The sequence below is a fragment of the Enhydra lutris genome, unplaced genomic scaffold (genome assembly GCF_002288905.1).
Source record: "Enhydra lutris kenyoni isolate GAN:26980312 unplaced genomic scaffold, ASM228890v2 scaffoldscaffold10, whole genome shotgun sequence".
NCBI classification, from domain to species: Eukaryota; Metazoa; Chordata; class Mammalia; order Carnivora; family Mustelidae; genus Enhydra; species Enhydra lutris.
The window spans coordinates 2,914,818-2,935,847 of record NW_019154094.1 but is presented as its reverse complement, the minus strand read 5'-3'; the positions used below and the strand labels follow the sequence as shown (position 1 = coordinate 2,935,847).

The window sequence follows — 21,030 nt, the reverse complement described above, 5'->3', positions numbered from 1 at the left end:
GCCAATGCATAGCTGACTCCCAGACCCCCAGGTCTCTGTTCTCATCTCATCTCTGCGATGATTCAAAACAGGGGTGTCCCAGGGGCCAAGCAGGCCTGGAGCTGTGGCCTCCCCAGGACCTGGTTTGTTGGTACACCTGGGACCATGGGTGTCTGATTTTAGTACTGGGCTACTGATGGGGGAAGGGGGTTGTTATAGAAACTGAGCACTCCATGTTTTCTGAAACGCATTTATTTCATTCTAAACGACCATCTTACAGAAAAATTGGAGAATAAAAGGAAGGATGAGTTGTCCACAATCCTTGCCCCCCAAGGCTTGGACATCCCCCATCCCCGTATCCTTCACCCACCAAACATGCCTTGGAACATTTCAGGTTTTTTTCTGGTCTTTATTGCAATTCTTTTTTTTTAAATCTGAAGTGTTGCTGCAAGTGTCTGAGTCAGTTTTCACCTGACAGCTGGCCGGCTGCCTCCTTATGGAGGAGGTCTGTGGGTTTCACCCCCTGCCAGCATGCTCTAGAGAGACAGGGCCTGTAGAAGGGCCTGTAGAAGATCCGTGTGTCTGTGTGCAGATGCAAAGATACCTGAAGATACATTGTAAGGCATTGGCTCCCACAGTTGTGGGGCTGGTGAGGCTGAAGTCCATCTATGGGGCAGGCAGGAATGGACACTGTGGTACACAGGAGAGCTTCTTTGTCCCCAGGGAAACCTCAGTTTCCCTCTTAAGCTCTTCAGCTGATTGGATGAGGCCCACTCAGACCATTGAGGGTCATTTTCTTGAAATCAGCTGGTCGTGGATGTCACCACATCTACAGAATACCTCCATCCAGATTAGCATTCAAGGTGTCACTTGGGGCTGTGGCCTGGCCAGGTGCATATGTGAACTGAACTGACCATTATGCCAAGACCTGTCAGGGTCAGCAAGACTCCCTGAAAGGCCCCAGACTCCCTGCTCCCCCCGCAGTGTCTCCTCTGGGACATCCTCATCTTTGTTGGGCCCCTTCGGGAGTCTTGTGGCAGCTTTCCCTTTGTCTTCCCTGGGACATTTCCCCAAGGGCAGAGGTCAGTGTTGGGGGCAGGACTCCCTGGGCTTGCTGCCAGGCTAGCCTTCATGGCGCCCTCTGGTGGCCAGTGATCCTGCTGTGCCCTCAGCAGTCCGGGAAAGAAGAGCAAGTGGATCCATGGAAAGGGCCACTGAATTCTGTGGCTTATCTAGTGAGCAGCATTTTCTGGTCAGCAAGACACCACACGACCACTCACAAAAGGCACAGAAGCACCACGAGGTCCTCTTGGGCCCTGCCTTGTGTTACCGAAATTTCTGTGCAAAGCCTCAGAACCACATCCATTTAACTTGGAGGCCCTCCACCTCAGATTTAGAATCATGTTTTACCTGCTTTTTCTTCTTTTTGGATTTTTCTCATGTGTTACAGAGTTTCTAGAGGGTTCTGAGGGTACAGAGGTCCCGTGCTACAGCTCCGGGGAGGCCAGACTACAATTCTCCGCTAGGAGGTTTATCCCTGTGCAAGCCTGTGTGAGGGCTGGAGGATGCCAAATGGCGAGGAGGAATGCTCTTCTTTCCCTGCTTGCCGTGAGGTGTCAGGCACTAGGTCTGCCATCTGTTTTCTTAACCTTGTCCTTCTCCTCCTGGGCATTGATGGGATGCGTCCCCTCCTCACTGCCAGTTGTGATGGGCCTGGCGTGGTGCTAGGCACATAGCAGGCCACATCCACATAGTCACCTTGCTGCAGGAAGACGCAGGGCATCCGGGCTCTCACCTCCCACTTCTGGCCGCTCAGCCGCTTGTGGATAGCTGGGGCTGGAGATGAACCAGTAAGGTAGGCTGGACAGTGGTCAGTGGGGTGGGGCTGGGCAGGCTCATTCATTTTTCATGGTACATGGGCTGATTCCATGTTTGGCTCCTTGTAGGGTGACGGGGACCCTCTTTCCCAGAGCCCTATGAAGCTGACAGACTGAAGATTGAGACCCCATTTGTGGGCTCCTGAGCTCAGGGAGCTTGGCCAATTCTTTTCACCATGCCTCAGCCTCCTTGCCCAGGAGATAGGCTCTCTGCCTCAGGGGTCATGTGTGTGCCATTAATGAGTCCTTAGGAGAACCAGTGTCTTCCCTGCAGCCCAGAATGAGCTCGCTCAGCCTCTTATGTGTGTCCCCCTCCGTGCACACACCAGCATCAGGCTGTAGCATTGGAGGCTGCCCGGGTGGGGGGTGCCACTTGGCCTGGCCACTTCCCTGCCTATGCTTGCAAGCACCATGAGCCCACCCTGCCCAGGGAGGTGTGCAGCTGGGCCCTGGTGTTGGCCGCTTCCTTGGAGTGACTAATGGCATTTGCCATGGCGTCCAGAGAGCCTGGCCCGCCTGTAGCATGTTGGGCCTCAAGGGTGTCATGTGCCCCAGCAAGATGTTCATCCTTGTTTCATTTGCTGAGTACGTGTTTGTGCTTGCATTCTCGGCCTTGTCTTAGACACTACGCTGGCTGACATGGGCCCCTGTGGTCTCTGGTGGTCACTTCTAAGTTGTTAACCTCTGACAGGTGTGAAAAGTCAGCTCCAGAGGGGAAGAAAAACCCCCACCTGGCCAGCCCCACCCTGAAACTCTTCAGTTGATGAAAAAAGAGAAGTAGGGTCGGCATCCAGGGCTGTGAAGGGTCTTGGCATTTCCCTGCACTGCTCCAGGAGCCTCAGCTGCACTTTCTAGAATGAGGTTTGACAGCTCTGGTACGAGGTGTTTGACCAGTTTTTGTGTGTGTGGCCAGGAGCCGTCTCTGCAGGTAAGAATACACACAAGATTGAGCCACTAGGTGCCTGCTGCTGCGTCGTTTGTAACAGGGGCAATTTGGAAACGGTCTAAAAACTTTCTAAAATGGGGAGTTTCTGGGGTGCCTGGGTGGCTCAGTGGGTTGAAGCTTCTGCCTTCGACTCAGGTCATAGTCCCGGGGTGCTGGGATCGAGCCCCGCCTCAGGCTCTCTGCTCAGCAGGGAGCCTGCTTCCTCCTCTCTCTCTGCCTGCCTCTCTGCCTACTTGTGATCTCTGTTAAATAAATTTTTTAAAAAAATTTATAAAATGGGGGGTTTCCGAGTTGGGGGCCAACCATGTGCCAGGGTTGAACAGAGTGCAGGGGCTGTGCGCTCCCTCTCCTGAGCCTCCTGGGTCAGTGAGCACTTGAGGGTGGCTTTTGGAATGCAGGCAGGTGCTTGCGGTGCATCCTGGGGCTGGGGCTGAGGGAGTGCCCCTGGGCGGAAGAGGGCGCTTTGCTCTTGGAAGTCCAGTTCAGCAGTGGTAGTTCTCTTTACCCAGAATACGTTTTATTCTGAAGCTTCCTTGGGAAGTGACAGTAAGGAGGAGAACAAGTGATGTCTACAAACTCCTCTGGCCAGAGAGAGAGAAGCTCCTGGTCCGTTGATGTTTGGGTTCCTGTACATGCCTGTTGCCCTCGTTCTTGCCCAGATGGAATATCAGGTGCTTTCCCCCACCAGTTTTTGCCCCCAAGACTTGCTGTGTCTTTTCACAGCCCCCACCTGCACCACAGACGAGACCCTGCAGACCGGGGCCGGTGGCGGGGTGGGGGTGGTGGGGGACCGCAGAGGCAGGCCCTGCTTGGGACAGATTTCAAAGGCAGGAACCCCTGCCCCCTTGCAGACCTCAGAAGCACTCAGGGCCACAAAGGAAGGATAGACCCGTTTGCTGCTCCAGGTCTGTGTGCACAGATGCTGGATTAGGTTAATAGTGACCTAACCCAGAGTCCAGGCTGTCATCAGACCCACCCAAACCTGTGTGCTCAGGCCACCTGAGGGCCACATGGTGCCCCCCCGTGGGGGCAGCTGAGACTCGGTCTGGAAGGCACATGGTCCAGCCAAGCAGGGCTGTTTCGGGCCACATCCTGGAACATGTGCCAAGCTCTTTGCTGACCCAGAGAAAGCCATGCACTCCTGGGCTGTTCATGCCCCACTGGCTAATTTCCCTGCCTGGTTCCCGGTGACTGGTAACCAGTAACCGTTGTCACTTGGGAGCTGGCAAAGCAGCCTGTTAACCAGGCGATTCCACAGGCCGTGGTAGTGCTGGGAAGGGGCTGGGACTGACAGAACGGGCCACACCAGGCCCCTGGCAAACCTCCCTTCTACTTCCCTCCCTCCCCGACTTGGGTGCTCCCCGCTTTGTCCCGAAGGATACCAGAGACCTCAATGTGCGTCCTCCCCTGTCACGGGCAGCATCATGTTCTCGTCCATCAGTTTCATGCCCTGGGTTCCTTATCATCCTATGGCTCCAGGAGCTACACAAACCCACTTCTGGGCTCTGTGCTGGGACCCCCACTTCTAGAATGAATTTTGAAAGTGGGCATACCCACCTGCATGGTAAAGGTTTAGGTGGGGTAAGAGAGTGAAGAGTCCCCCACAGGCCCTACCCAGAGAGAAGCACGGTCACTTTGGCAGTCAGACCTGACCTCCTTCCCTCCTCTTAGGGGCGCAGCCCAGTTGCTGTCCTGAGCAGACTGAGGTGGAAAATGCCACCTGGGGAGGCCATGTCTCCACCAGACCAGGATGGGATAAGGGAGAGGTTCAAGAGAGAGGTGAAAAAAGCGCCCCCCCCGCCCCGCCACGGCAGCAGGTGTCCGGCTCCACTGGAAGCTGCTTTTGATTTGCTGACTTGGTGGCACTTGAGCGTCCTATGGCATTTTGGGCCACTGTGTCGGTGTGCGTCTGGCTCTGGGTGCATCTCCTGCAGTGACCCTTAGCAGCCTGAACCTTGGCCTCTGGGCAGCGTGTTTCCTGCTACTTCTATAAAGGAAAACAGGAGTCACATCCAAGAAGGGATGAGTGGAAGCGCAGGGTAGCCCCATGTGTTGGAAAGGAGATCCCACATGCGGGCAGGACAGGCCCCCACTGCAGGGTCTGGGAGCCACTCTGAGCCAGGCTGGCTCTCACTGTGCATATCCGGACCTCTCCTTGGGGCAGGGACTGACTGTATGCTGGGCAGGTCACTCAGTATTTGGGGACCAACTGTAGGCCAGGTGCATATGCAAGTTCCCTGCGGGTCCATGCACCACCCTGAGGGGAGAGGCAGGGAGGCCGTGGAGCTGGGTCAGGAGCAGCATCCCTTCTTATGGCCTGAGCCACTGTGTCTTCAGTGTCAGACAGGCTGAACTGCCCTGATTTACCTGTGACAGCGGAGCAGGGGTGGAATTCAGCTGCGCCGTGTTCAGTCCGGGGCTGATGAAGGGTGTTTGCGTGCTCACCTCATTGGAGAGGAAACAGGGCTTGGGCATACCGAGGTGGTTTGGCAGCCTGGGGGTGAGACCGGAATGCAGCCTGCCTATCCCCTTAACCTCCATTTACCACTCGTGCCCCCTTGTGCGTTTGCCAGCTGTGATGAGCTCTAGCACCCAAAACCCAGGGATTACTTTATGAGGGGTGACCACTGGTGACAGGGCTCTAGAGGCCCATCCTGTACCCTGAATATGGGCCAGCAACCAGAACATGGGGTCTTCCTACAAGTCCCTCCATAGCCCCTAGGACCTCACCGAGGGAGGGCTGGTCTGGAATCCTTCAGTGGCCTCTGGACACAAGGCTGTCCCACCTGTGCTGAGCCCTGCACCTTGGGTGGAATCATTGCTGTCTGCTAGCCAGGTTAGCCATCCTTTCTGCAGAGGCACTGCCCAAAGTGAGGTTTACATTAACCAAGACGTTCATCCTGTGTCACATCTAACCATGTTCCTGATTTGTTGGGGTGAGTGCTGCCCATCCATGAGCCCCTCAGGGCCTGCCGGGCAGTGACGGACACTCAGGTGGAGTCTGCATCGCACAGGGGAGCAAGGATTGGGGCATCTTGGCTGCTCCGTGTGCCCTGATGGCTCCTGATGCCCATCTTGTCTCATTTCATCTTCACGCACGTCCCAGGTCAGACCTGCCCCATATGCTGGGCAGGAAGCTGGGTCATGGCCCAGATCAAGCTGGGAATCCCTGTCTCTGGGTGTATGTTAAGCACTCTGCGCTCCTCAGACCGAAATGCCATTGCTGCTTAGAAAGTGCTAGCACATTCTCATTGTGTCAAGTTGTGGGGTGGTCTGGGGTCCAGTGGATGGGCCATTCCATGGTTCCCCACCCCCATGCTCCTGTGTTGTGAACCTCCCAGTGATGTCTCCCATTCTCTGCACAGCACATCTCCATCCCCCAGCCTGACTGCCCCACAGAGGCACGGACGTTCTCCTTCTACCTCTCCAACATTGGCCGTGACAGCCCCCAGGGCAGCTTCGACTGCATCCAGCAATATGTCTCCAGGTGAGGTCCCACCCGGGCCCAGTGCCCCCTTCTTTTTCTTCTTCTTCTTCTTTTTTTTACATAAGTTTATTTATTTAAATAATCTCTATACACAACATGGGCCTTAAACTCAGGACCACGGGATCGAGAGCCTCATGCTCTACATGCTGAGCCAGCCAGGCTGGCCCGGTGCCGCCTCCCTTTCTCCGCATGAGCCTTGCTGCTGCTTTCACCGTGTCCGGGGCGTGGGTACAGGTTCTGGCCTGCTGCTGCCTCTGCCCAGGGTCCTGGGTTCCCTTGTTTCTTCCAGATCGAGACGTGCCATGTGGAAACATGCTGCTCAAGTTAGCCCTGACCCCATTTCCCAACTGGGGGTCGTGGGGTGGGGGGCGGCACGGGCTCCTAGACCGTCTGTCCTTGTCATCCCAGGAGTTCACCTTGGCTCCTGGCCCCTTATCTTACAGCCGCGGGGATGTTCACCTGGACTGCCTGGGCAGCATCCAGGACAAAATCACAGTGTGTGCCACCGACGACTCCTACCAGAAAGCACGGCAGAGCATGGCACAGGCCGAAGAGGAGACACGGAGCCGTGGGGCCATTGTCATCAAGGCTGGAGGCCGCTACCTGGGTGAGGATGAGGCTCGGGACTCCCACCTGTCGGGGGTTCGTGCCTGCTGGGCACCTGTGGCAGGGGCGGGGGGAGCAGGAGAGACTCAGGGCCTGTCCTGGCCAGGAGCTGGAGGTATGGGTTGATGGGTGTGACCCCAAGCAGGGTGAGCCAGGTTGTTGTTGGGTCAAAAAGGAAGGCCCCATTACACTGGATGAGTCAGCTGGGGGCTGTGACATCTGTCCATTACCCAATTTGGATAAGAGCCCCAAGAACTCTAGGAATTCCAAATCCACGGGCCCCTCTCCTAGGCTCTGGCCTCAGGGATCTCTACCTGTCAGAGAGAGAGTGCTCCTCGAGGGCTGCGGTTTGTCCTCTTCTAGTGGCCACCCCTGCCCTCACCTGCCTGCCCAACTCTTCCCCAAGACCGACACAGCCAGTGGCAAGGTGCACATGGCGAGACGTACCCTGTGGCAAGAGGCCTGCTGCTGGGTTGGGGCCAGTGAGGGGCTGTCGGGTCACACCTGAGAAGGAGATGTGTTGACCCCTGCCAGATGAGAAGGCCCTGGCAGTGCATCATCTGTTTGGAAGCAGTTTTGGTGAAGTTGAGACACCCCCTATGTGGAGAGTGTGTTTACTTAGGAAGCTCTGTGGCTGCTTTAGGCTTCCCAGCACCTAGGCCCAAACAAATTCATGAGTCATCAGGATTCAAGGCCAGGAGGAAGGGTGTTAGGCCTGAGGGAGACACGGAGTGGCTTACAGCAAATGGCTTTGAGGGCTTTTCTTTTTTAAGAAAAGGTAGGAGGATTTCAAAGACCCCCGCAGAGGAGCACGTGATTTCACTGGCTTGGCGGTGGGATTGACTCTGGACAAAACCCCAGACGTCCTTGCAGGAGTCCGTGCTGCCAGTGAATGCTGCGTCCAGGCGGACGTGGCTGTGCGTGCTGTGGGAGCCTGTGCTCTGGGATGTGAGCCACTGCTGGGGACGGAGCCCACCCCCCACACCCCCAGAGCTGCAGCCAGAATCCCAGCATGCTTCCCCTGCCTGCTGTCACCTCGATGTGCAAACGTGAACGTGCCTACACATCTTCATAAATTTTTGGTCCTTTAGCCTAAAACTGGGACAGAAATGCGACTTCTTTGGTCACTTAGGGTACAGCAAGAGTTTTGCAGCGGTTTCGGTTCTGGCGGAAGCACTTGTCCCCTGGCCTCTGAAGACAGACATGCATGTCCCACTGTGTCAAGCCTCTCGCTGACCCTAAGCCTGACCCTGAGGATTCTGATAGCACTTCTTCCTGTGTTAATTTGACAAATGAGATTTAAGGGATGAGAACAAAAACAAACAACAAAAAGTCCTCACGGAGAGCTTTCTGGCCCAAGTTCATGAGGCATGCACTGCCTGCCCTTGGCCGTGCATGTTCCTCAGGGGCGGTGCTGCTGTCCAGAGTGGAGTTCACAGTTTCCGAGCAGAGGCCCCTCCGTCCAGAGCAGAGCTGGAGTCTATTTGCTCTGGAAGGGTGGGGGGATCTGGCTGCTGCCCCTGGGACTCTGAGCATAGCCATGTCTGCCCAAGAAGTGCTTGATGGGGCTGCAGCCAGGGAGCTGCTCTTACCCCCCGGCATCTCCAGAGAAGCTACCCAAGCGGCCCGATGCCTTTGTTCAGTCCTCCTTTTTCATAAAAGTGAATGGGGGATCCTGTGGGGCCAGCATAGTGCTGTGATGTGTAGGCTCTGGGGGCACCTGCCTCGGACCATTCAGGAACCCCACTCTTTTTACTATCGGCCCCCTCTCCCTGTAGTGGTTGGGCTGCCGGTGATGAAGTCCATTCTGTCTCCTGTAGTTCCAGCTTCTGACGCTGGGGGCCCTGCAAACCCCTGCTGAGCTCTGTGCGGTCAGCAGGTGGTGCTCTTAGCTGTCCTGGGTCTCCACTGAGCCGCCCAGGCAGGGCCCGGCTCAGACTGCCTTCCCCTGGGGCTGGCGGCCATCGGTGGGCATCCTTGCACTCGTTCCGAACTTGGCATCCGCCCCAGGCAGAGGGACACTGAGGGACAGCCCTCACCCCCTCACATCCCTAATGCCTTGGCTCTTGTTGCAGGCAAGAAGGTTCAGTTTCGGAAACCAGCCCCGGGGGCCACGGACGCTGTCCCTTCCCGGAAGCGGGCGACCCCCATCAACCTGGCCAGTGCCATCAAGAAGAGCAATGTTGGTGGCATTAGCGGGGGCAGTGGGGTGTCTCAGAGGCCTTTCCGCGACCGGGTGCTGCACCTCCTGGCGCTGAGGCCCTACCGGAAGGCCGAGCTGTTGCTGCGGCTGCAGAAGGACGGCCTGGCCCAGGCGGACAAGGATGCGCTGGATGGCCTCCTCCAGCAGGTTCGTGCTTGCCCGGGGCCAGGTTGAGGGTCCAGTCAGCCTTGAGTGGCTCCTGCACCGGGTCTGGACACAGGGCGGCTTGGGAAGGGCCCTTCCTGGGGTCTCTTCCAGGAGTCTCAGCCTGCCTCAGAGCCTCGGCCTTCTCGGTTAGGACGTGCTTAGGGCTGTCACGGACATGTCCCTGGTCGTGGTGCTTGCTGTCCAGTGGCCCTGAGGTTGGTCAGTGTGAGGTCAGCACCCTAGTCTGCACCGTCTGCAAACACACAGGCAGCAGGCACAGCACACAGGAAACTGGACATCAGTTGCCCAGTGATTGTAGAATCCAGAGAAGCCTGGGTAACCGCAGAGCTCAGCCTCCTCAGTCAGGCAGCTTCCCTGCCACTCGCCAGCCGCAGCCCTGGGCAAGGGGCTTCACTAGTGGACCCTCGGGCTGCTGTGTGTGGCCACAGCTTGACTGCAGCGCCTTGTGCGGGGTGAGAGGCTGAGCTGGGGGGAACGTGATGTCAGCACATGGAGCCTGCTATTATGGAAGAGCTCAGGCCTCGGAGCAAGAGCTGTAGGCCTGGCCGCTTCCCCTACGCCCTTCCCTGTCTCCCAGAGCCTGTGGAGGGAGCTGGAGGACCCCCGGGAAGGTGAACAGCTTGTTCTGGCCTCACCACGTCAGCTGGACCATGCAGCTGCCTTGGGGCCCTGCCGAGAGGTTCACTTGGCTGGCAGCGGACAGTCCTGTCCTGTGGAGGAGGCACGCTTGAACCTCGAGGGGTTCTGTCCTCCAGCTCACTTGTCGCCCTTACATCCTGCCTCAGACGCTCTGGGTGCACAGACAGCGCAAAACTCACATGCTGTGATAATGAGTAGTTGTGTCTGAAGATGAGCTATGGGGCTCGCTGCCCCTCGTGTCACTGGGACTCTGGCCTCAGGGGCACCACTTGCTGGGAAACTCTGGATATGGTCTCTTTTGTTTTAAGGGTTCGTGTGAAGGCAGGAGGGAGGTGGGCAGAGGGAGAAAGAATTCTAAGCAGGCTCCATGTCCAGCACGGAGCCCAACACGGGGCTCGATCTCACGACCCTGAGATCATGATGAAATCAGGAGTCAGCTGCCTGACCAACTGAGTCACCCAGGTGCCCCTGGATTTGGCCTCTTGAGCCACTCTCCCCCGCCCGGAGGTAGCGCAGGTGAGGACCAAGCTGCGCAGTTCTCCCTCTGAGCATACGAGTTGGCCCAAGGCCTGTTTAGAAGATAGACGTGTAGCTTCACGGCTCAGAAGTTTTCTTTGGCAGAGGGGCCTATCAAAGCATCCGGAAAGCTCCAGAACCAGGAATGATGTTCTGAGGGGATTGGTTTCCTTGGAAGGTCACAGGTGTCAGCCTTATCCTTGGGAACTCAAAGGAGGCACAGTGGAGGCCCTTCCCCTGGGCTGGAACTCGGAGAGAATGAGGCAGGGCTGGCAAAATGCCGGGTCTTTAGACATGAGCCAGCATTGTCCCTGGGTGTGCTGCAGCTTACACTGCTGGCCGGTCAGGCTGCCATCAGCCCCTACTGTGGCATTCTTGGAAGTGGCCCTTGCTCCCATCTTCCTCTCTCGCCCTGTTTGTGCCCAGAATAAAGAAGAAGCACATGAGCCCCTCAAATGCAGAATGTGGAACTTGGCTGACCAAGCACACAGTTAACATCTGAGATTTACCCTCTGAGCAACCCTCGAGTGCAGCCAGCAGGCCAGGCTTGGTTTTTGAAGAGCTGGGGACCTGTTGGTACTGATGTCATTCTGCCCAGGGTGCCTGCTTTTCTAACCTCTGAGATGCTGCCGTTGCTCCCAGCCCTTGCTCGGGATCAGAGAGGCCCCGTGCTGGGCTCCAGCTTCTCTGGTTGATTCGGATTCAGCAGCCTTCTGTGGGGCAGCTTATCTGGTGTCTGTGGGCAGAACATCCCCCCCATCTACTCTGTTTTCTTTGAATGGCCCCGTCTGCTTTGTGCTTCTGTATTTACTACCCAGCATGTCCTCCCTGGGGGCTGGGTGCAGTAGCAGGACCCCAGCAGCTTGAGGAAGGGGAAGGTCTCGGGGGATACCATGGGCTGGTCATTTCCAGCCTCCCCCCAAGCCCCCCTCGAGGGATCAGGGATTCTGATGAGCAGCACAGATGAAATCACACTCTTCAAAGGCACCTTCTCTTTTCCTTCTGTGAAAACATTTGTCTCCAGTGCTGGCGGGGCCTCAGAGAAGCCCGGAGGCTCATCCTCTGTGGGAGGGAGTGTGAACGGGTGGGTGGCTCTTCTGGGGAGCATTTTAGCAAACTGCTTCAAGAGCTGTAAAAATGTTCAGAGCCTTTGACCCACTCATCCCACTTCTGGGAAGCTGGCCGAAGGAAACCGTCACCAGCGTGGGAGAACCTGCACACAGTGGTGTCTGTTTAAGCTACAGAGAAACTGGAAATGGCATCCAGTGCAGATGCTTGGTGGAATATTACTCAGCCATTAAAAAATGCTCCCTGTGGAAACCCTTGTGACCTGGAGTCCCCTTAGAAGCCTGTGGTAGTGGGACGCCTGGGTGGCTCAGTGGGTTAAGCCGCTGCCTTCGGCTCAGGTCATGATCCCAGCGTCCTGGGATTGAGTCCCACATCGGGCTCCTTGCTCAGCAGGGAGCCTGCTTCTCCCTCTGCCTCTGCCTGCCACTCTATCTGCTTGTGCTCACTCTCGCGCTCTCTCTCTCTCTCTGACAAATAAATAAATAAAATCTTTAAAAAAAAAAAAAAAAGAAGCCTGTGGTAGTGAAAACGGCTGCTGTCACACCAGCTTCCCCGCAGGTGCGTGCCATGGGCCCAGTGAGGCTGGCACAGGGGCTCCCACTTGGGAGCGGGGCCTGAACTTCTTCAAGTGCCCTTAAGGTCGATGTTCTGAGTCCAACTTTGCCATCTTGGAGACAAGCTCGGCCGAAGTTAATCAGCCTGAGCAGGGCTAGCTGGCTGCGGGGAAGATGGACTTAGCCTGGTCCCTGGGGGCCCTGGCTCCCCCACCTGCCGCCGTCTCTGCCACGGGAGTGCATGTCCAAGAGGGGGTGTCCCGTCTCTTCAGACTGCTCTACTGGAGTAACATAAACTGGGAGGCTTATGAACAACAGATGTTTACTCCTTGCGGTTCTGGAGGCTGGGAAGTCCTAAGGTCAAGGCACCATAAGATTGGATGATTGCTGAAGACCCCCTTCCCGGTTCACAGACTGTCTTCTCACGGTGTTACCACGTGGCAGGGGTGGGGAGGGAGCTTCTGGAGTCTCTTTTACAGGGACACTGGTCCCATTCATGAGGGCTCCACCCTGATGACCTGATCACCTCCCAGAGGCCCCACCTCCTAATACCTCATTTTGGGTGCTGAGATTTAACATGAATTTTGGTAAGATGAAAACCTTCAGTCCATAACAGGGGAGGCCGGTGCTGGGGTCCTGGGAGTGTAGACGGCAGCCCCTCCTGCTTTGGAGCCGACGTGTCTTCCAGCAGCTGTAAGACCTGGGTGTCAGGACCTGGTGTTCGGATCCTTTTGCAACCCAAGGCTTGTTGCCCCAGTGTGCAGGGGATTGGGGGAGTGCTGTCCTCTTTCCCCTTGTGTGTCTCTGCCCCCCAGCCTCCATCACCTACTTTCAGTAACTTCTGCCTCTCCTAGGCTTCCAGCAAGGTGATCCTGTCCCTGTCTTACAGGTGGCCAACGTGAATGCCAAGGATGGTACGTGCACATTGAAGGACTGTGTATATAAGGACGTGCAGAAGGACTGGCCTGGCTACTCGGAAGGGGACCAGCAGCTGTTGAAGCGGATGCTTGTCCGGTAATGCCGCCTCCTGTGCCTGGGCATGTCCCTGCACCCTGGTTCTGGAACAGATGGCATCCTGAGGGTGCTAGGGTGGCCTTGTGTGGTCCCAAAGGTCATAGGGCCCTTGAGCAGGATGGAGGGATCTGTGGAGACTCTCTGGCAGTCTTTCCCACTACCTGGGACACTTCAGGGTCGGGCCAGCACCTGCTGAGTGGAGTGAAGGGTGCAGGTCACGTACCAGAGCCCCAGAGTGCCCACACAGGACGCTTCGGTCCGCTCTGCTTGTTCCATGCTTCCTTTCCCGTCAAGTGCCCTTCCAAAACCTGCGCAGCCCCACAGGCTTGAGCTACAGGCCGCCTCCTTCTTTAAAAGAACCTCCCAAGAACTTGAAGCAGAGAGAAACAAAGCAAAACAAAACTCCCCACAGGCGTGATTAAGTAGCATTAATTAAACACATTCCCCTTCAGATTAATTGGGACCCGAGGTCAGGAGTGGACTTGGTGGCTCGGGGGAGGAGTGGTTAAGTAGGCCCCTGCCTGGCTCAGGCGAGCAGTTAATGATTTCCTTCTCGGCCGATGCCTGACGGGAGCGCAGGCTGTGAAGCGCCGCTCGGAACTGGCTGATACACTAATTAGTCTTTAAATGATTTCTCAGGGACTTGAGTTATTTATGTGGTTGTGGGTTTTTTTTTTTTTTTTTTTTAAGCTCAGCTGTTTAAAGCAGTAATTGCATGTAGACTTGGGGCAACTCTAGGTGAACCCGGAGTTCCTCCTCAGCCCTGCAGGACACTCCTCCCCAAACCAGTACCTGCTTCTGAACCAGCCTGGGGTCACCACTCCGACTGTCCAAAGGTCATGGGGGGCTTGAGGAGCTGTTCTCAGCAGAAGACCGCTCCCACCCCCATCCTCTTTCTGGTGTTTCCTGTTGTAGCAGCTAAATGCGCCTGGGGTTGGTTCTGTCACCTACAGGTGTTTTGATCCATCAGACATTTTTGGACAAAGAGTCTGGTGTTGAATTGGTCAAATTTACCCACCAAAGTGCTTTGAGGTGACAAGGCACGCATTAGGGACACTGCAAGGCTATTCCTGCCCTCCCTTCAGAGTCTCTTGCTGGGTAGCTTCTGTTCTCAGAACCCGAGGGCCTTGGCCGCACAGAGTGCTCCAGGAGGAGCGTGGCCAAGACCAAGTAGCCTTGTTGTGTGTTGGTGTGTAGGTGGGTCAGTAGGAATCTCGGCTCTGGAGCTTTGTGTCATTCCGGGCTCCTTCTCCCTGTTCCTCCCTGCTCCGATGAGTGAGCTGCCGGGCCTTGTGTGAACCCAGGGCTCTCAGCCTTCACCTGGACCAGCAAGGCCAGCACCGGGGCCCTGCTTGGGGATCAGCCGTGCCAGAAACCACTTGTTGCCAGCAGCACCTGCTGTCCTTGGAAGCTTGGTCTCGTTGGTGTGTGAAGGTCACCGTCGGCATCCTCGATGCCAGCAACTGCCCTAAAGGTTACCCAGCCACCTGTCTGCGCACTTTTTTTCCTTCAGTTTAGGTTGTTCCCTCCCTGAAGAAAACCCAATTTATAGCGGTTCTTGAAGTCTCGCAGCAAGAAGGAAAAATAAGGCCTTGGGGTATTTCTGTCGCTGAGGATTGGTATCACCCAGAAGCTGGGCTGCCTCCTTTTCCTACAGCTTTTTCAAAATCATACCTGACCTAAGTATGCTGATGCTTCCAGGGTCAGCCTGGGCCCCTGAGGCTCGGCTCTACATGGACACCTGCTGCCACCATCATTTTGATTCTTCCTCTGTGTTTGTTTCCTGTGTGAGGGGCTGCTGGGGCCCGTCCTGTCCCGGGTGTTCGAGGGCACTGCGAGGCCTCAGCAGCCGTGCCCAGCCCTGTAGTCACTCCCCTTGTGTCTTGTCTTTCATGTTAAGGCCATACTGTGTTGACTATTACGGCTTTAGAGTAGATCTTGAAATCTGGGATTGTGAGGCCTCCAGCCTTGTTCTTCTTTCTCACAATTCAGTGGTGTGAATTACATTTGCAGTGTTGTACAGCTGCTACCTGTACTAGTTCCAGAACACGTGCCCTAAAATGGAACCCCAAATGTCAGCAGATACTCCCGTGCCCCCTCCCCCCAGCCCCTAGCAACCACGAATCTTTCGGTCTCTGTGGATTTGCCTGTTCTGGATGTTTCCTATCAATGGGATCTTTGGGACTTTGGGATCTTTGGCCTTTTGTTTCTTTTAAAGATTTTTTATTTATTTATTTGTCAGAGAGAGAGAGAGAGGGAGAGAGAGTGAGCATAGGCAGACAGAATGGCAGGCAGAGGCAGAGGGAGAAGCAGGCTCCCTGACGAGCAAGGAGCCCGATGTGGGACTCAATCCCAGGACGCTGGGATCATGACCTGAGCCGAAGGCAGCTGCTTAACCAACTGAGCCACCCAGGCGTCCCTCTTTGGCCTTTTGTGACTGCCTTCTATCTGTGTATGGTTAGGGTTCACATAGGCCGTAACGTGTATCAGAGCTTCATTCCTTTACGTGTGCTGCGTGGGTATCTGGTGCGCGTGGAGATCCGCCACAGTTGTCAAGTCTGCTGATGCACCCTGGGGCCATCTCCGCCTCCCAGCATTGTGTCTGGGGTTCTGCGAACATTTGTGTACGAGGATATGTACGGACGTGGATTCTCCTATCTCTCAAGGAGGAGTGGAGTTGAGGTTTTTGCGAAACAGCCAGACTCTTTTCCACAACAGCTCCCGCTCCAGTGACACACACAGAGGTTTCTAGTTTCCCCCACTTTCTCACCAACACTTGTTCTTTTCCGTTCTTGTTTTGTTTTATTCCAGCCCTCCTAGTGGGTGTGAGGTAATATCTCCTTGTGGTTCTGACTTGCATTTTCCTGATGACCAATCACACGTACTTGTTCGTGTGCTTATTGGCCATTTGTGTATCATCTTTGGAGAAATTCTATTCAAGTATTTTGTCTTTTGGGGGATATTGAGGGTGGTGTTTCTATTGTGGATTTAAAGTTTTCGTTTGCTTAGAGAGTCTCTCTTTGCTTTCAAATGCTTTCTCTTGTGTCTTTTGGACTCTGACATTTGTTACCTGGAGGCCTCGGTGCAGCCCTTCAAGGCTTTTCTGAGTGGCTCCGTCCCCTCAGGAGGGCTGCCGAGGTTTCTCCGCACCCCTCATGGGCCCCTCTGTTTCCTCAGTCTCCTGAGGCCACACCTCTGTCCATCCCGTGGTCCAGGTGTGCCTGGAGCAGCCTGGCCTCCTAGGACACACTGTGGGTTCCTTCCCCACAGCCCCAGAGCAGAGCGGGGACAGCCCTGCAGGAGCCCCTTCTGTGAGGTCTCTGAGCTCTGGGCCGGGGGGTGCTATGGCCTGGGTCCCCATTTCCTTGGATCCTGTAAGATAGTCACTGTGTCTGCTTTCAGCATTAGATCGTGCTGCTCTTTTTTTTTTTTTTTTTTAAAGATTTTATTCATTTATTTGACAGAGATTACAAGTAGGCAGAGAAGCAGGCAGAGAGAGAGGAGGAAGCAGGCTCCCCGCTGAGCAGAGAGCCCGATGCGGGGCTCGATTCCAGGTCCCTGGGATCATGACCTGAGCCAAAGGCAGAGGCTTTTACCCACTGAGCCACCCAGGTGCCCCTCGTGCTGTTCTCTTTTCCCTTCCTCCTTCATGCATTTTCAGTGGGGGCTGGAAAGAGAGCGGATGGAAAGGGCTGCGCTTCTGTGTGGCTGGACAGCAGATATGAGCCACCTCGGCCGTGGCCAGTGCTTGCACGCTACAGGCACTTGCCCTGGGGCTGTCCTTACATTTGGGGCCACCACGGAGGGGACAGCAGCAGAGGCCTGTCACGTGGCCATCGGTCAAGGAGGTCTACTCAGCTCGTCACTACTCGGCAGTGCAAACAGGGTCCCCGTAGCCCCAGACCCCAGCTGGGCATGGAGGGCCTGCGGTCCCACACACTGCACCGGGCTGGCTGCTGGGCTCCCGTGAGACTTGCAGCCTCGGAATATGAGAGGGGATCAGAGGGTGACCTCAAGCCAGGGTCCCTAGTGGGGCCTCCATCTGCCCTTTGAGTGTCATGGTGTCTCTTTTCTTGTCCCTGGCTGCACTGTTGTGCTTGGGTACCGGTAGGCTGTTGACTGCCCCTGTCATCCTTGAGGAGGTACTGTCATGTTGGCTCCCAGGAAGGTGGGACCTGAATCCGGGAGTCCTTCCTGTCAGGCTAGGGCATTTCAGTCCCCTGCAGCATCTTTTAAGGTTTCTGCAGTAAGCATTATTAGGATGAATGATTGCTTTTTAAAGGAGGGGCTGGTGCTCGAGTGTGCCCAGCTCCCGCAGGGACACAGCACAGAGCTTGAATATCCAGTCAGTTTTACTCGGGTCTCTGGTCTCCACAGTGACGGGTGTCTGGGTGAGCGGGCGGCCCACTGAGCCTTCTCTGGGCATACAGGACTCCGGGTGGGCCATCCTCCGGGCTGTGGGTAAACCTGGGGTCGGGGGGGATGTGTTCGGGCTGCTCTCTGCCCGCCATGCCCTGAAGTACCCCATGTACTCGGCCCTGCTCTGGTTCATTGGGACAGCGGGCCCACCCTGAATCACTGGTGTAGGGGACACAGTGTGGCATCAGTGGGAAGGCAGGTTGTGGGGCCATACAGCTACCCCGCCTCTCCTCTGTAGGAAGCTGTGTCAGCCGCAGAGTGCCGTTGTCCTGCCCGGAGACCCCGCTGCCGCCAGTCCTCCCAGGGAACATGGAAACTCAGCCTCACCCCCTCAGGTAGGAGCAGTGGGCCAGGCTGGGACAAGGCACGGTGGCAGTGAGGGCGGAGGGTGGGCGAGGGGCCCGTGGGCCAGGCCTGAGCTGCGTTAGGGCTTGCTTCAGAGGCAGGTGTTTTCTTTGGTGACTGAGCAACTGCCCAGCCTTCCCCAGACTGGGCCCGGGCCCTCCGTGCAGTTCCCTCAAATGTTCGTGGGTGTTGTGGCCAAGGGAGGGCAGGCTCCCGGATTGCCCTGAGCCCAGTGCTCTGTGTACAGCAGGCATGGCAGGTGCACTGGCCTCCCAGGGCTGTCATGAAGGTTCTGTAGAATCGAGTGGGCCGGCTGCAGGCCTAGGGCCTTGTGAGCCGTGACCACTGCTGGTTCAGTCAGTAGTCAGGATGGGTGCTCAGGTGTCCCCACCTGTGTGCTCTGGCTCATGAGTCCCTCACCCTAAGTCCCTTATTTTCCCCCTTCGGCCTGGAAGCTCCTAGCGCATGTCCAAGGCCCTGAATCCTCCTTGAGGAGAGGTCAGGTCTGTGCCTGCCCTGGCCCTGGGCCAAAGTAGAGGGCTGACAGCCTCCTTACCCTGTTCCCCCCAATGGTGGGCCTGCCACCTTGCTCTCTCTAGTCATTTCCCAGGGTCTGGGCGATCCATGGTCTGGCCTCGTCTCACATGCCTCAGCATTCTCACTTGTGGAGTAAGGCTGCGCCTGCACCACGTCACAGGGTGTCCCTTGGGGATGCAAGTAGTCCTGGGTCTAGTGGGGAGGTGGGGGGAGTCCCAGCCTGAGGGGCTGCTGTATGTCCTTCAGACTTGGTCCTTTCACCATCCCCATCATCCAGGGATGACGCCGAACACTGCCAAGTTTCAGAGCAGTCTGTGGAGATGGCCCTTCTTGACTGCTCAGCTGGCTAGATCCATGGATGTTGCCCTTCCTTGGCTCTGTCAGGGTGAGCTGAGCCTAGGTTAGCAAGAGGCTGGTTCTTTTCTGGGTGTGCCCCCTTGTGGCCAGAGTGGGCCTTGCAGTTAGGCCCCAGGTTTCCTAGGGCCTCCTGAGCTCAGGGCCTATTGTTCCCCAGCTACTCCTCAGGAGACATCAGTGGCTCCAGACGCAGTCTCCCTTTTAAATTTGTTTCCCTCCCATTGCAGAAACGATCACAGCCTCCTGATTTCAGCGACTCCCTGGTCAGCAAGAAAACCAGGATATCACATTTTACCCAGAGAGCTCAGCCTGCCATCAATGGGAAGCTGAGTGCACCCCACAGCCGTGAGGCCCTGCTGCCCACTCCAGGCCCACTAGCTGGCTCAGACGCCCACCTGCCCCCACGGTTGGAGCCCCCGAGGGCCCATGACCCTCTAGCTGATGTCAGCAATGACCTGGGTCACAGTGGCCGGGACTGTGAGCACGGGGAAGTGGCCGCGCCGGCCCCGACTACATGCCTCAGCTTGCCTCTGCTGACGGACTGTGCCCAGCCCAGCAGGCCCCATGGTGGCTCATCACGCAGCAAATCCAAGAAGAAGTCCAAGAAGCACAAAGACAAGGAGAGAGCAGCTGAGGATAGACACCGGGCCCGGTTGCCAGACCACATGCCCAGCCCCCTAGGAGCCCCACCAGATGCCCCGGGTATGTACCAGGAGGCAGGCCTGGGGTGGGGGACTCTGTAGGAGGACAGTTCCAGGAGCCCGAGCTCCAGCCTACCCCCACCATTACCCAGAGAGGGACTCTACCACCGCAAGAGCCCCATAGTGGCATGCCCTGCACATTCAGCTTCTTCGTGCCCTGTGTTTGGTTGGTTGTTTTTTAGGAATTTATTTATTTATCTGAAAAAAAAAAGTGAGTGAGAAAGAGAGCATGAGCGGGGTTGGGGTCGGTTAGAGAAGCAGACTCCCCGCTGAACAGGGAGCCCAATGTGGAGCTTGACCCCAGGACCCCGACAGCATGACCTGAGCCGAAGACAGACACTTAACCAACTGAGCCACCCAGGCGCCCCTGTGCCCAGTGGTTTTTTTTTTGTTTTTTAAGATTTTTTGTTTATTCACTAAAGAGAGAGGCAGAGAGAGCCCAAGCAGGAGGAGAGGCAGAGAGAGGGGAAGAAGCAGATACCCCGTGATCTGCAAAATTGGAGATCATGACCTGAGCTAAAGGCAGATGCTTAACCATCTGAGCCACCCGGGCGCCCCTGCACCCTGTGTTCTTATACAAGGTTGTCTGTGAAGGTCCCAGCGGTCTCAGTCCTGCTGTGTGTCAGGCCAGTGCTGGTAGCACAGAGCCTCTGACCTGGGGCCCGTGGGAGGGGACAGTCCACCCAGAGAGGAACTAGTTCCAGGCTCAGCTCTGGCTCCCAGACTCCCAGGCTCCCAGACACTGAAAGTGAGCAGGGTGGGGCTGGGGTTCAAGGAAGGCAGTGGGGTGCAGGGCCTGGCTGGAGAGGGGCAGTACCTGGACTGCCACAGGCCTCATGTAGCCTGCTGACTGGTGAACATTCAGCACGTGGAGACTGGGTTTGGGAAGCTGTCCATAGAACAGCAGGCAGTAGGAGTCAGAAGGAGGTCACAGAGTGGGAAGTCGAGAGATTTGGGATCGCAGCAGCAGGATGAGAGGGGTGTGGGGCCAGCTGGGGCTGTGTGCTGAGCCAGAGAACCTTTGTGGGGCCAGAGACACTGTGGAGGTGTATGGACAGGCCAGACTTGGGGTGGGAGTAGGGATCTTCACCCTCAGAACCTGGGCTACCTTGAGTTCGTAGCTCAGGGCTCCCGAGCAGAACACCCCATGTTGCTGTTAACCTAATGGGCTTGGCATGGCCAGAGAGCTGCGCCTGCAGACACTCCCGGCTGTGAAACTTGCTGCTGCTTTCAGATCAATTCCACCCCCCTCCTCAAGGATCCACCCGGGAGGCATTCCTGGGGCAAGAGCAGAGCTGCTTTCTCCTGAAGGCTTTTTAATGAGTAGTTCACCGGCTCTCCAGAAAGGCCTTTGCCAGCCCCTCCCTCTGGCTGGAGGGCGGGTGTTGGCAGCCGCGGGGTGGGGAGGCAAGGCCTGGCTCCCCTGAGGTGGTCGGGTCTGGAGAGACAAACCCTGAGCAGGCCCAGCCAGGCAGCACGTCCTGTGCTAAATGGTGAAAGCAAAGCCCCGTGTTCCCCCAGCAGGGCCTGGGGAGGGAGGAGGACATGTGGCGCTCAGCCAGCTTCAGATCCTGTCCAGGGCACATGGGCCTGGGCAGCTTGTCCCCAGGTTAA

General features: G+C 56.5%; 1 protein-coding gene across 1 annotated transcript in view; it reads left to right on the top strand.

Moving 5' to 3' along the window:
* The window catches only part of LOC111143794 (elongation factor for RNA polymerase II), a 72,412-nt gene that overhangs the window by 47,114 nt on the left and 4,268 nt on the right, over positions 1–21,030 (top strand). Inside the window, exons 3-8 of the mRNA XM_022497674.1 lie at positions 6,168–6,289; positions 6,733–6,896; positions 8,971–9,245; positions 12,933–13,057; positions 17,715–17,811; positions 18,943–19,417. Of these exons, the coding sequence (XP_022353382.1) occupies positions 6,168–6,289; positions 6,733–6,896; positions 8,971–9,245; positions 12,933–13,057; positions 17,715–17,811; positions 18,943–19,417 (1,258 nt within the window). The remainder of the gene's footprint in view (positions 1–6,167; positions 6,290–6,732; positions 6,897–8,970; positions 9,246–12,932; positions 13,058–17,714; positions 17,812–18,942; positions 19,418–21,030) is intronic.